We start from the raw sequence: 16,017 nt of genomic DNA on the forward strand, positions 1-16,017 counted from the left end.
TATCGTTCTATTAATCATTTTTTATTGCCTTTGTCATGATATTGATATAGAAATGATAATCTGGGTATGGACTGTACTTATACGGGTGACATTTCAACAATACGCTTGTACTTTGAATAGTAATCTATCAAACTCCTCTGTGTTTCCTGCTGTCAAGAAATAGGATCCCCTAAATAATAATCTATTGATTTAATGTGATGTAAAGCAGGTTTCCTATAACCTGATATTATTTATGAGAATATATAAATCTTAATTGTAAATAGCTATACTGGCAGCAAATTCTGTTTATTGATACCACAGACAGGGAGAATTTAACGATGGTGAAGTTTCATATGCATTTCTTTTGTAATGCGACCAATCCACTGTTCACGTAATGAATAAAACAATATATTTAGGGTTAGGAGAGCGTATTTATCATCCATAGACAGTTTTTCGAAATCACCATAACACACGTGGGATCTTATCAATAATTCTCCGGTTTTAACTCTTGACTTAATGTTGGGTTGTACTTGTATAGGTATTCACAATTAATTGGGTTTGGCTTGACAGAAATTCTGCGTACCTCGAATTCGGCTAGACAAATGTTCGCCCTTCACTGTCTAGCTCCATATCTTCTCAGGTGTAACTTTCGTCCTTCATGTTTAATTACTATGTGTATCATATGGTATGCAATGAATGGTATTTGCTGTCGTAACGAATTCGTCCTCATTGCGATGGACGAAAAAAAGGTGAAATTTAAATTGCAGCATACCGTAATTACCTACAAAACATTATACAAAAACGGTACAGCTGGCTACTGTTATACCTCGTTATATTGCCGCCATTTGTCCAGATAAATTTTGGCATAATAGAGGGGGTTGACAATAAATTGAGGGAATCATTTTTAAAGGAATTCTTAAGAAAAAGAGAAAAATGGACCGTACAAATTTATCGGCGGTAAGCGATGTGGGAAATGAAACAATGGGCTTTATAAAGAGGAATTACGGTATTTCTTTGAGATTATTTGTTTGTTTGAGATTTGGCAAGTAGTTAATCTATGACCCTGTTATCGGTGTAAACAGCATACCTACCTTAACAGGTTCATGAGTGTTTTTTTTACAAACAATTAAATTATCTAAAGAAAGGGTGCCTTTAAATATCATGTCACTTACCGAACGCTTTTAAAGACACATTATCTGCAATCTGTCCACCTGGAATGTCAATTATCTATAGAGTTAAAATTCACATGCTAAGCTGATTATGTCACACCATCAATACAAAATATGTTATCTAGGTTTAGTTTATAAAGTAGAATTCTCAGTAAGACAACAGTGTGTTTCATATTCGCTTCGCCCTCGGCTTGGGAGTTATGAAGAGATAAAACGAACTGCAGATATCAGAATGACAACTAATACAATAAACTAATACTGATTCATGAATGTATTTATTGCAAGAAAGTGAGTACCTTGTTGGTTTTTAGTTTTGTAAATTGGCCACTTTAGAAACGGTTTCGCTTTTGAACTGCCTTGTCATGTTAAAAATGGTTAACGTGTGTACTGGTGAGCAGTAAAGAGTTATAAAACAATAATGTTTAACGGTCGAATACGTACGAGAGACAGACATTGTCTGCGTTATAAAACAATATTGTTTAACGGTCGAATACGTGCGAGAGACAGACATTGTCTGCGTTATAAAACAATAATGTTTAACGGTCGAATACGTATGAGAGACAGACATTGTCGGCGTTATAAAACAATAATGTTTAACGATCGAATACGTATGAGAGACAGACATTGTCTGCGTTATAAAACAATAATGTTTAACGGTCGAATACGAATGAGAGACAGACATTGTCTGCGTTCCTCCTGATTAAAATCAAAATCCTTTCAGTGGGTTAGCAAAAGAGATCGAGACTACTTTAAGAGTTTGTAAATACTTAGAACTTACATTTAGTGTACCCTTTCTATCTTATTTCACACAATATATTTATATAAATGACGTACTTTACTACAGTGCAAACACGTTATCCTAACTATGAAAACATTGCGTTCGTTCCTAGATAATATGAAAAGGTCAATCTGGAACAAAAACCCTATTTATAAATAAATATTATATTTTAGGTGTTAGATTAGATAAAAAGTCAGTGATAAAATTAGAATTTACGTCAATATATCCAGACCTAGAAAACTCAAGCAGATGCAGCTGTTTAAAGCTCAAGAAACCTCATCAGCTGTCCGCTCAGTTTTTTTTATTAACATACTCATTTGAATGTCTGAAATAACAAGACTTTATCAGCAGAAATCGCACTAACTGCATTTCGAGAATCATTTCGAATCCCTACAAATGTCTATTTTGTTTCGCATTTTGAGATAATTAGAATTGGTATAAAGTGGAAAACTTTTGATAATGCATTCGTATACTAACTATACATGCAACAAAAGTAGACAGCGTAAGAGTTCCCGGATGTATTACTGTAACATCCTCAGTGCTAGAGCGCTGTGTTGTTCACGTATAATCGGATATTGTAGTATGCATAGTTCCTGAGCATCGGATGAACTTCCGGTTAATATAAATATCATAGTATCTTACTTGTGCCGACTTCCGCTGTTGCAACAAGGCCTGGGTTGGGTCAACGTTTATGGGTGTTTGTGAAACTCGCTGGCAATGATGGTGAGGCGTTGATCCGTTCGATAATGCAAAAAGTAACGCTAGACAGAACATCTGTTTCCTTCCGTTTATATTCACCGAAAACAACAACAACTACATAATAAAGTTTACAAAAAAGTTGGTCTCCATACAGGAGATCCTGAATTAAAAACAAAGCCGGATTCCGTACCAATATTCCGGAATTACGTTATAATAATTTAGAGATACCTGACCAGTATAACAGTGTGTACACAACACCAGGGCTGCGCTTTTAATATAACTGTGTATATGATACTATGTATTTGTTGTCAACATTTTTTCTGTACCTTGTTCAAAATCGAAAATGACCACGCAGGCATAAATAAATAGTTCTGACGCAATATTAAGAAGAAGGACTACGTGCATGAAATGGTGTCTTAGTGAGTTTATTGTTGTTTCTGTGTTTACTGCGTCAGATAAAATAATCAGACTATCCCATAATATATGTTTAGATATACATTAATATTTAGTCTGGTTTAGGACTATTAACCGACAGTGATGCAGCAGGTGTTTATTCACTGCGACCCTGCTGCCCAGCATGTTTCTCATTTCCGGTCCAATGGAAGCCGGTCAAAGAAGGATATTTGCGAACTCTTGGCATACGAATTCTTCCTGCAAACGCGTAGTTAACGTTTTTATCCACATCCTATTGTTATAGATGACAATACAAAACAAAGCGATCAAAGTGGTTCCTTGAAAAAAAAAACGTCGCAAATTTTTACTTTAAAAAATGTCTGTACTCGCAGGCCACACGTGTAGATTATGTTCTTGTTTATGTTTATATGATCTGTGACCTTGATTAGTATAAGCACATGTCTACGGGAATTTGTGATAAAAAAACCCCGTGATATAGCATCCATAGGTTAACATGTAACATGGCATACGAAGAAAATGACACGGATATTAATCACTCTGATACGTAGGCGCCGTGACTTTCAAATTAATCACTCTTGGCGACCAAAGCTTCATGCGTTGATCAACCTACGGAATGATATCGATATTACAGTGAATATTACAATATGTACAGGATCATTTATAAGTCAATAGGTTTCTGTGCTGCTAATGCATCCCAAATGATATCGACAAACATGTGTAGGTGGTATGCACCTGAAATTCGAAGCATTGTTAGTTTACGAAAACTAAACTTTTATTTCAAAAAATGTTTTATTGTGAGTCCTATAGAATGAAATGATTATGGATTGTTTAGATAGTGAGAAGCAAAAGAAGTAAACCGTAGTTGTACTTCAATTTATTTCCCTTTAAGTTACTTCCAGTTTGAGTAACTACATTGTAATAAAGATTTGATCGAACGAATTAAGATAACTAGTCTGTTCCTAACTGGTAAACGTGATACTGCACTAAGTATTTCGCTTTTAATTATCCGATACAAAGTCTGTAATGCTATCACAAATGTACCGTGTTCAGTATTAATAATCAGTTGGGTTGCAACTATTTGCAGTAATATATTGGCTTAGTGTAATTAATGTTATAACAAGGTATTAAATACTGCCGCCTACAGTTGGATATTGGGCAGTTCATTAAGCTGATTTCTACTCTGGGTACCAGGGTATTTAATATGTGTATGTGATAATAACGAGAAAATATTGGTTAAGCGATGTCAAATATTAATAAGCTTGTCTATAGAAACAGCCGACAACAGAACCAAGTTTCACAAAGCCAGGTTATTGCAAATTATTAATTAGTGCAAACTTGATCTATGAACACAACAAAGTTTAGAACCTCCCATAAACAAATACAGCTATAGGTTTGTTGAGACATGACAGATTGATGTGTTTTGAGGAATTGTTTTGCTTTGCTTTGCATTTGCTTTGCATTTTTTCACTAACCACTGGGTAAAGTAGACCACCCTTTGACCGACCGGGGCCAGGTGGATAATAGATAGTACGTCATAATAACGATGACGTTTCTGCACTGGTTTCTTTTATTTCTTTCAGTATCATGATACGCATGCCTGTTATTTAGAGACATTTCCATTGATGACGTATCACGTTTCCTCACCTGTTTTCATGATTACTAGTTTTATTTATTGTAAATTAATGTTATGGTGTTTGACGTGAGAGGTCAATATTTCATACAGTAAACGTAAGGTATGTGGGCGGATGTGGATGGGCGCGGGTTGATATGGGATTAATGGGTCTCGACATGAACATGAGATTTTTTTTAATTTAAAACAGGTAATTAAGTAAGTGTGTTTCAATTGTTGAAACAAGTTATTTCAACTTATACTAATCACACCCTTGCTGGCCCGGATGTTAGGGCGCGGTGGTCTTAATGCGGGAGGAAACCAGAGCACCCGGCGAAAACCCACGTGGTCGGGCAGGTGACCCCATACCATTCCACGTCGGATCGGGGAATCGAACCCCAGTCGCATTGGTGAAAGGCATGTGCGTGATCTACTGCGGCACCTGACCACAAATTAAAGTGTTATAAACAGCAGCTGCTTGCCAGTCATTTTACAAACAAATATATGAAATCAATGTTTTTGTCGAGGAGTCTATTACCAAGTTAACCTAATCGAGTAGGACAGATGACCACTGCGTGTAATTACAGTATCTGTTGTACAGGATTTAGGCCGATATGTACAATATGTAAATATGGGCATATATTACCAGTGTAGGTTTATATTCACCGAGCCGCATGCACAGACAGGTAATATAAGCCCCTTTAAGCTGTAAACATGATTATTGTCATATCGTTAACGAATCGATCAGTAACTCAGCTATGATTTTCTATATATCGCAGTTCTACTATGTAAAATATCGGAGCAAAGTCAATAACAAATGATTCAGCTGGATTTCCCTTTGCAGTAAGACAAATTTATTTCGGTCTAGTAGAAAAATAACTTATCTATTACAGTAGGCGATCGTCTGTTCCAGTGGATCGTTAAGGCAGCCTTGACTATATTTAAAGAACTATCGTGATATACGTGTACATAAAGTTTCTTTTCATAGCGCTAACGTCATTTCAGCTTACCGACTAATACATTTTATAGATTGGTCGAATGGTCTTCAAAGCAGAGAGTTTGGGTTCGATTCCCGAAAAATCACAGAGTTCTTTCAGGGTAAGCATTACCTTCTGTCCATCATGAGATTTCCTCCAGAGCAACGATTTGTTATCCGGATCGTTTTCAGAGCCGTTTAGCTCGTGTGCCACTTCAACTAAAGCCCCTGTAGAGATTTAGATAACAAGAGACTACACCAGCTACAAGCTACTGTCCTATTATAGGAGCAAAATGTATTCTCTAATGCCCGTCTTTTTCAAAACTTTCCATGAAAACGAGCTGTTTCCTATTTCTACTTGATGATTAATTTGATTTTCTTTCTGGTTTTACTTTCAGAATTATGAAAATATCCGTGATACAAAGCCCTGAATCAGCTCGGCAATAATTCAAGCAGTAGATTTATAATACGAAGTAATCGTACAGCGTGTTGCAAGAAAAAAATGCATTACGGCTCTAACAGGCAGTTTTCCAGAGCCTGTAAATGAAATGACAATCACGAAGCAAGTTGGTCACGTTTTTAATGTCTTTCTGTCGATTTTGACATGACCTTGTCGGATAGAACGTGGTATGGCGTCATTTCGAGCTCGTGCTGTTTGTTTGTTCTATTCCTTTGAGACGTGATTGTCTGACCAGTGTCTGTGTGTATTACTCGTTAGGGAGACATTAGCCAATCAAATACCTATCATTTCACCACAGGTAGACCGCTGAGGGCTTGACATACACGAACAACGGTGCACCTGTCTTGCGTGGCCGTGTTTGTAAGCTGCTTAGGGTCGAAGCAGAGTCTTTGAAAGATTTTTTTTATCAAGGTCTGTTAGTCCATTCGTTACCCATTGTGTGTGACACCTAATGAAACTATTATTGAAACAATACGCTCGAAAATATCATTATTAATTTGAAATTTTGAATGACGATTAAATTGTAAAAAAAAGTTTTAAATTAGAAATTTACAAGAAAGTCCTAACCTTTGCTAAGAGAACAATCTGAAATTGAGTATGACACAATTTATATTCGAACGCAACAACGCAAACCAACCTTCGTTTTTTTCGACTGATTTTTGGAAATAGCCCAATCAACACACCATATTTATGGGACCAGTGTCAACATCAATTCATGTATTTTGGACTAAATATCTAGTAAATTAATGTATCTATGAAGGTTGTGAGTATTCCTACGTTATTATGTTTTCTTCAAACGAAACGAAAGGGGGTCACATCCTGTGATACACTGAGCATTGCTATCTTAATCATGTTCAACATGTGTTTACAGGATTATTATCAACATTAAAAAACAGCTGTGAACTATATTCACATTTTATGTGATTTTTTAAGTGTAGAAATGAAATATTTGAAGTTATGAGGTATAATTTTACATGTTGTCTTTAATGATCTGGTGATATGATTTCATAACCCATATTTTCTTGCACTGCGGCGTGTTTTTTGGGGTTTTTCGCAAGATAAAGAGATTTAGGGAACATGATTGGTAACTAATGACGATGACAAGCATCTAGGAGATGAAGATGCATGTCCCAGGGGGCCACACGATATACAGTGTTTATGATGAGGTATGCATGGCATGTGTCTCATGCCCCATTACTTTCTTTCATCATCTAATTACCAAAACGGAAACGGTTTCCGGACTGCGTACAGGTATCTCGACAGGAAACACATCGGCTGTATATTTGTACTTTTTACACTATCTAATTACCAAACCGGAACGGTTTCCGGATGGCTTGCAGACATCTCGGCATGCAAAACAACGGCTGCATATTTGTGGGGTTTTCTTTTTATCGAACAAACAAGAGCTGGAAGCTGGGAAAGATAAATATTCTGGTTGGCGGCTAATCAACGCAGCCACGCTACATTATATTCTACGCATATCATATTGATTTTTTGGTCTAGATATATCCATTAATTAAAATGCATGTTGGTTGCTTTTCCGTCTTTGAAAACATCTGGAACTCCTTTGCATGTGCTTTTGGAAGGAATCATTCAGAATTATTGTCTCTTCCTCAGCGAAGCGTCCTAAATCAGTAATGATGGTTCAAGGTGTGCCAACTTTGTGACCCTACTCCCTGCCAAGATCAATCTCTGGTTCTACAACTAATGATCAATTATTTAACGCTTTATGCATATGCAATTTTCGTTAATATAACCAGACCACATATTTAAATACTGCTACAAAACACCGCGTTTTACGGGGCTATTGGCATCTTTTAAAAGCTCGGAGATGCAGCAACATCAGTGAAGAATTTGTAGCAATTAATCTGCCTATGTAAAATACTGGAAGGCCTCGATTCCGAGTATGATGGATGTTTCCACGATTACAGGAGTGTGCATGCAATTTAAATTCTAAATTGTTTGGAAGGTTATTTCATTTCAAAATATTTTATTAAATCAATCAGATTTAATGGGAATTGGGCAACAGGCAAAGCCTATACAAGCCCTCTCCCAGGAGGTACATCTCAAACATTTACATAATGAACATGCTTTAGGAACATAAGAATTAGATCAGTGCCAATGATGATAGGAGACACCATATTTACACACATGCATGCACACATACATGTACAAACAAACATACACTCATACATACATGCTTACACACATGTATAATACATACATACATGCATGCATGCATGCATACATACATACATACATACATACATACATCCATACATACATACATACATACATACATACATACATACATGCACACGTACATACACTCATGCGTGCATACACACACATATACATACATACATAAGGCAGATGCTATTTACCAGAGCATCTGAGAAGTTATTCTATTCAGGGTGATCGAGTGGCGCAGTGGATAGCGCACTCGCCGTTTGCAAATACGACCAGGGTTTGATTCCCTAATCGGACGTGTCAAGGAATTAAGCCATCTGTCAGACCACATTGGTTTCCTTCCCCATGAAGACTCTCTGTGCGCTTCCATCCAGACCACCAAGAGTAATAAATACAAATTGGAAATCTGGTTTCATACTTTTTATCAAAAACGATTTTTCCGAAAATGGAGAACCATTTTCCTCTGTTGTTGTGACATCCTCTAAAGGATCATTGTACTGTACCACTGCCGAAACATGTGACATAAGAAACTCTTTTTTTTTTCGGCCTGACTATGGCTTTGATAAATCATTTCGGAAAAGAAAACCCTACCTTGCAGGACTGTAATGAAAAACATAATGAAGATGAAATAAATAAAACACAATCAACAATAGTGTTCTGAATGTAACAAATTAGTGGGGCTCTACCGGGATTCGAACCCAGGACTCCAGTATATTATACTACTGCTCTAAGCGACAGAGCTACGTACCTAGTCAACGAAGTGACGGGCCAAGCTGTGCTACAGTTAATCAAACCGGAAGTTAAGGGGAGATGAAACACTACAGTGCAATGGGACAGTGATCCTTAAGGATCAGTATCCAATTGCACTGTGGGGTTTCGTATGTACAGTGACCTCTCTTAATTTCGTTTTGGATATAACTGAAGCACTGTTGGGACGGGACGTTTCCGTTGACAAGGTCGCTCAGTCGGTTATCGTGATAGTATTTCAATCTGAAGTCCTGAGTTCGAATTCCAGTCTAGTCCCGATTTAGCATTTTTTACACTCAGAGAGTTGTTGATTACATTTTGTTTATTTCATCTTTATTATTTTTGATAAAAGCGCCGCAATGTGTGGGTTTCTTTTCAGATATTATTTATCATGCCAGAGAAACACAACAGTTTCAAATGTGTAGTTACAGTTTTTGGCAGTGGGGATCCTTAAATCTAATGGTTTCTTATACATGTATTCGGTGACAGTTACATATATATCAGTATAGGCCCCAGGTGAAAATATCACTCACACTTGTGATGTATATGTGTATGAGCAATGGTTACCTTGTACAAGTTTATGTGTTCACCTCTAGGTTGTCCCACATAGGACATACCCGGGCTGATAATTATATAACCCCAGGAAACAAATACATGACACTCATACAACTTCCGACTACTAGATGAACGAAAATCACCGTGCATCTCGTTTGTATGTTGTATTCTATTACCTGTCAAATTATATATATTTTGATCCTCAATTATCAGAATTATTATCTTCATAAATATATGGACTGAAAATTTGCAATGTGAAACCTACTCTCTTTTTTTTTCAAATTAATGTTCCAAAAGGTCCAGTAAGGATTATTTTGTCCTAATTTTGTCTTAGTTTTGTTTTAATATACGTTCTTACACACATTTCATTTCTAGATATACTTTTCAGCAAAATGTTGCTTCTTGTTAGTAGTATTGCTTTGTCATTTCGTTAATATTTAGGGGATGGATTAGTAGTAAGACGTTTGACCATCTACTAGCCCAGTGCCATGGGTCGCGGCTTCGAGGCCTACGTGGGGCAGTCACCAGGTACTAGTCGCAGGTCGGTGGTTTGTCTCCGGGTACTCCGGTTTTCCTCCACCACCAAAACCTGGTACGTCCATATATCAAACGATCATAGCTGTTGATGTGATGTAAAACAGAAACAAACTAAAACCCCACGCAGCTGTTTCGTCCCTCTAGGACTTGTCAGCGTTGTTAGGGGCCACAAAGGTGGAAATCCAAGTAGGCACAATTATACGAATTTCAATGTATAGAAGTGTAACAGACTGAACCGCGCCACTAATCAATATATGTAACTGTGGCTATCAAGCTTACGGCAAACCTTGGGCACTAACAAATTCGCCAGTAGATTATACCACCTTGTAATTAGAACGTGAGACACACACGTGGTTGGACTAAGAGGAGATTTGTAGGTTAGAAAAAGTCAGGTCTCATTTATCATTTTACGAACGTACTGCTAAAGAACCCGACAATATTCAAACTCTCTCTTTATATAAATTAAAGCGTAATTATTTTGATGACATAACTATTTAAAATGTGATTAATTGGAAGATTCAAGTAATAAATTGACTATTGCACAGACACGTTTTACTATCATTAAAGTCGACATTACAGTCTTGAACGTCATGCCGTAATGTATTGTCGCATTTTGTTAAATGCATTTTATGTCAAATGTTGAGTTAAATTAATCAAGTGTGTATCAGCTGGTGATAAGAATTTGTAATATGATCCTGAAGTGAAATCGACTTCTTACTGTTTATGTATTTATTATGTAGAGGATCTTGTAAATCTCCCGCTATGAAGTTGTCAAATCCCATGCTCTCGTGTTTCTGTTGAATCGAGTCATCTTATCTACTCGGAACCTCTCGGAACGTTACTATTATTGGTTCCTTCGTGAATATTTGAACCCACAAAATAACACTTCTGAAAATATCTCGAAACGAATGCCGTATTGCGAGGACGATAGTCTAAAAACTATCTCCCGGATGATAGTCAGATGATAGCTGATAGACCTAGTAACGTGCGAACCTCATATACAGGGAACTCTCTCAAAAAGGTATGTTTTATTAAGATGTGTATTTTTCTTATGAGAACATGGAAATCTCGTCTGTGGATGTTGTGCGGGATTCCAGGGACACCAGGGACAGGTTGTCCAAAGCATGGACAGTTTTAACGACAGATTACAGCTTCTTATTAAAATGTTATTTTTGAGATAAACATGAAAATGACAACAACAAAAACGAGTTTCTTGTCGTGAGGTATTCAATTTCAATATCTGTACATGCAATATTCAGCTTTGTTTTAAAGATTTTTGAACATACCCAGTCGAAAAGTTTGCGTTATGATGTCTTCAAGTAAACCAGGCTTTCAACAACTTTACTATACTGAACTGCTGAACAGATAGAGGCATTTGCAATCGTTAATTATATAACATTTATAAAAAAACTCAAGTATTAAAACATTAGGTTGATTACTGTGTTGCATCTTGACGAATCGGTCCAGACACAGCTAGAATATGTATAGTTTAGCACGATGAGTGTACATGTAAAAATGTGTCGGCCAGCACCATACATTATGTAGGAGGTAAACATTCGGTGTTAGTGTCACACTCAATAATAGGTCGTTGACCACTGCCCGGCTATAAATACAAACTCGTTCCAAGTTACAGTCAGCTTCGGTCAGTCGACCAAGTGACCTCTTTCTTTCTTTCTCTCTTTTTTTCTTTCTTTCTTAAACTGGGGTTGGTAGTGACCACCCTCGAGATTTTAGTGGTTATGCTCGCTTGCGTTTTCTGCATCCATGAGATTTGTCATGACAAAATCGAAGGCACTCAGTTAGCTTTTTGATTGGTTTCAAGTTAAAAAAAAGCCCTGATCAATTGCTGTCATTTACAGAGTTCAGAGAACGACATCTGATTTCATAACTAACCAATTGAACCGTTACGCTACCGCGCAATTCTCTTGTACGTCAAAGGATCAAACTAGTTTGATTGTACTATCACAAGGTGGGGTGTGCAGAGCCTTCGAAATAGTCACGGCATATTCCAGGGGTACAGGGAATGTACCGTAACTGAGCAGAAACCCTGGAATTTCGAAAATGGTTGTTAATTTTTGTTTTGTTTATTTCGAATGGAATGTATAGGAACATTAGAATACATTTTGTTAGCGTCAACATATGATCCATCGTTACCTTTAAAAATGTGTAGTAAATGCGAATGTGATAAGGTCTTATCACTTATCTCATGAACGGTACAAATTCTAACCTTATCAGCTTCAGAAATAACACATAACATCTGTCTGTTATTTTCCGAAGTTGCTTTCTAATAATAGATTGAAGGTTAAACGAAACCTATAACAGCAGCTTATAACTATATTTAACCCATTATTCTATGTGCATTCTTACATTTATTTGGAGATTTACAATATAGCAGATAAGCTAGAGTAAAATACTGTGACAGCAAGCGCTCTTCACTTAACGTCAATTAGCGAAAATCTGATAAGAAGGCGAAGGGTACTACCATTTCACACCTTGGTGATGAAGATGAGAACATAAAGTTCAAACATAAACGGAAATGTACGTTTCTGTTTAATCACAGGGACCAGACACGTCTAGCTATTATTACTAACATCGGTAATAATTGATATAATACTTTTAGGAATAGAATTATAGAAAAGTGTTTAAAATTAAAAAAACCCACCATTACAAGTCTCATCTTAAAAACGATTATATTCGAAGATGTGTGGAGCGTTAAAGGAAAAAGACAACACGGCAAGGGATGTGCTGGGCAATCGAACCAGGCGAATGTAAGGAATAGTGTATAAGCTGACTATAGGCTAAATGACTATATGTAAGTGTGTCGGTGCATTTGTGTGTGAACATGTATGCATGTGCGCTCGCGTGTGTGCATGCACGTGTGTTTGTGAATACATGTGTGTGTATGCATTAACATATACGATAAAATTCAAAAACCATACTCAGATAGCTTGTGCCTTGATGCACAAATATTAACATACCAAACAAAATCAGAAATATTTGTGTTGATAGTATAGTCTTCAAAGTTTAGTTCGTTCGATTTCATGATTTTAGATAAATTGATAGGCAGTAAATGTTGAACCAATCGACCAATGAAAACGTTTGCCTACGTAATACTGATAGGAACTGGATGCTAAGATGACCTGCTAGGGCGATGACGTCATTTGACGATGATAGAATCACGATATTTTCGATGATTCTTACCGTCGTGATCATTCATTTTTTTTCTTCTAACTCATGATAATCCGAGCCATCTTTGATGTTATTTACAAATCCATTTTGACAGAGAAACTAATTTACCAGTTTTAACTACGTACAATATTACGTTATTACTGATTTATTTTTGGATTCATATGGAAACATTTATACATGCATAGTATGTCGTATACAAGATGTTCAGACATGTACGTGGTATTAAAAGGCAAACACACATTAGCATTAAACCCTCTGGAGGATACTATAAAGACCACCGCTCACAAGAACGCCATCTTCCCAAAGCGTTTGTTTATGCGGAGTTAGCGTACTTGTCTTAATATTGTTGATAACGCTGAAGGGGTTGTTTGTGCTTTCTTGTCAGCTGTTAATCCGCCATTGGATTTTTCGAGACAAGTTAAATATACATCCATAGGGTAATTAGCCTCAGTCGGAACCTGTATGAATAGCATGTGGTTGTTCTTCAAACGTTCTTTCGGAGGTTGTTTATTCTTTGTTTATTACTGAGGCGTCTTGCTGTGTTCGGTTATCTACAAAAAAGTCGTGTATGAATTTCCTGTTGGTGAATGCGCGTTTCTAAGTCGTGTTTGTACTCTTGTTCATAACGCCTTGCAGTAGAGGTGTTTGTGATGATGAGGCGATGATATGTTTGTTGACCAGCCTCCCTTTCACCTGTCCGAGCTGATAAATTGTAATTACTTAATGTACCTGCACGTTCCTAAGGCGTTCTTGTAACACACACGGACAACATATGGACACTCCCTAACTCCTATAGGCTAATGTCGGTGAACATGTAAACAAGTACTGGTCAGTACAAACGCTTAGCCATTACATTTAATACCCGGCTCTGGCCTTACTCCTCAGCACGACCTACATGCGAAAATTGGCATGAACTGACCGTAGGCCTGTGTTAAATATCGTTAATCGGAGTGACCGTTTCCGGAATGTTCACCGTCTCTTTGGAAACATAGACCTGTCACATTAGACAACCTAATAATGATGGTTGCCGTAGAAATGTTTTAAATTGGATACAGACCAGTTATTTATGTGCGAGATACGGAAAGAGTGTCTTCAGATCAGGGAACCAGCTTCATTTCGGGAATCTTTGTGTTGTTTAGGAAAACTCTAAGTGATCTAGTATTGTATGCGTTAAACGTCATCGGATAATGTGTACAGTTTCAATATAGTGAAGTGAAAGTAAACATAACGAATGTATTCTATACCTGATCTAAAAGCAATTTAATACTGAATCTATCTTCGTTAGGAAGGGTGGAAAAGAAGAAAAACAATTCTGACCTTGTGATGACCTCCAACTACCGGAAGTGACTCTTCAGAATACACAATCCCTCCCATAGTGCCATCTCGCATATCTATTGGGCAGTTTCGTCCAAACCTCAGGGTGTTTCTTCCGTTCGTTCTTCGGGAAATGACAGCCATACATATGCTTTAATGGATTGTGTCGGACTTTTTCTACCAAAGCAGGTTCTTGTTGTCAGTTCGAGGGGGCAGTAGAAACTTTTGCAATTCTAAAAAACAAGCTACATATACATGTACCACATTTACACCAGTGGTCGTAAAGAGAGGAACAATGATGTTATGACGATACCTGGTGTTTTGAAATTGAGCTTTTAATGTGTAAAGTGATGAAACTTACTTACTTACACGTACTACACCGCCGTTTCGCAAGTGAATTTTTGAAATAGCATTTCCGTGTAATTTGTGGAAATACAAAGTGTATTGGAATAATTTAAGGATATTGCAATTCCACGCCGCAAAATATTTCCAATTTGTGTTACTAGTGAATGAATTGTGACTGTCACCATGGTAATAACAACAATGGCAGCCAACAATTTGACCTCCACCCTTTTACCTTTTACCTTAATCTTACAGAATGTTATCCAGGACGAGGATACGCAACGCAAGGCGCTCAACAAAGAGCGACTGAGATGTGTCGGATATACCATCCTCGACAGCAAAACCAATACAAGTAAGTCACCATCAATGGGATTATATGCGTTATTTTCCCTTGTCAAAACGCCTGTCCAACATGAATTTTTGTGCTTGCATCGTATATCATACCGGACTATCAAAATCAATTAAATTCGTTGTATCTAAATTGAATGTTATAAGTCAGTTGAGTACTTTACATTACTTTGAGTAATTTTATTTGATTACTGTTTAACTACAATTATTGCTTGGAAATGTATTTGTGTCTTATTTATTTGGTAACTAGTTGCTTAAAACTAGCAAGAAATAAATTCAGACAGTCAAATCTTAAAGAAGCTGAAAATGAATTATTCAATTTGCAATCTCGAACAAAAATAGTCAATTAGGAGTATGCGCAATATCAGATCAGAGGTACCGTTGTGTAATAATATGGGAGTTCTTTTTTCAAACAATTGCAGTTGGGGTGAACATCTCAAACGAATTATTCAGAAAACGACGTCTAGATTAAATATTATGCGATCTCTAAAATTAAAACTCGACAGGCAGACATTACAAAATATATATTTTTCGTTTATCAGACCACTAGTAGACTATGCTGATATTGATTTGGATAGCATGCACAAAGAATATATTTCTAAACTAGAGAATGTCAATTTTGAAGCTGCTAGGATTGTTTCATGTGCTGCTTAACTTGCAAGCTTAGATAAACTGTATTCAGAAGTTCAATGGAATAAATTAATAGACCGT

At 36.8% G+C, this 16,017-nt stretch overlaps 1 protein-coding gene across 3 annotated transcripts in view; it reads left to right on the forward strand.

The window, feature by feature from the left end:
- Nucleotides 1-16,017, forward strand: part of LOC110465120 (vasoactive intestinal polypeptide receptor 1-like) — a 66,480-nt gene that overhangs the window by 22,050 nt on the left and 28,413 nt on the right. For all 3 annotated transcript variants that reach the window (XM_021520717.1, XM_021520716.1, XM_021520718.1), the window contains exon 2: nucleotides 15,214-15,310. In XM_021520717.1, coding sequence (XP_021376392.1) covers nucleotides 15,214-15,310 — 97 coding nt within the window. The remainder of the gene's footprint in view (nucleotides 1-15,213; nucleotides 15,311-16,017) is intronic.

Source organism: Mizuhopecten yessoensis, unplaced genomic scaffold (genome assembly GCF_002113885.1).
Source record: "Mizuhopecten yessoensis strain PY_sf001 unplaced genomic scaffold, ASM211388v2 scaffold11057, whole genome shotgun sequence".
NCBI classification, from domain to species: domain Eukaryota; kingdom Metazoa; phylum Mollusca; class Bivalvia; order Pectinida; family Pectinidae; genus Mizuhopecten; species Mizuhopecten yessoensis.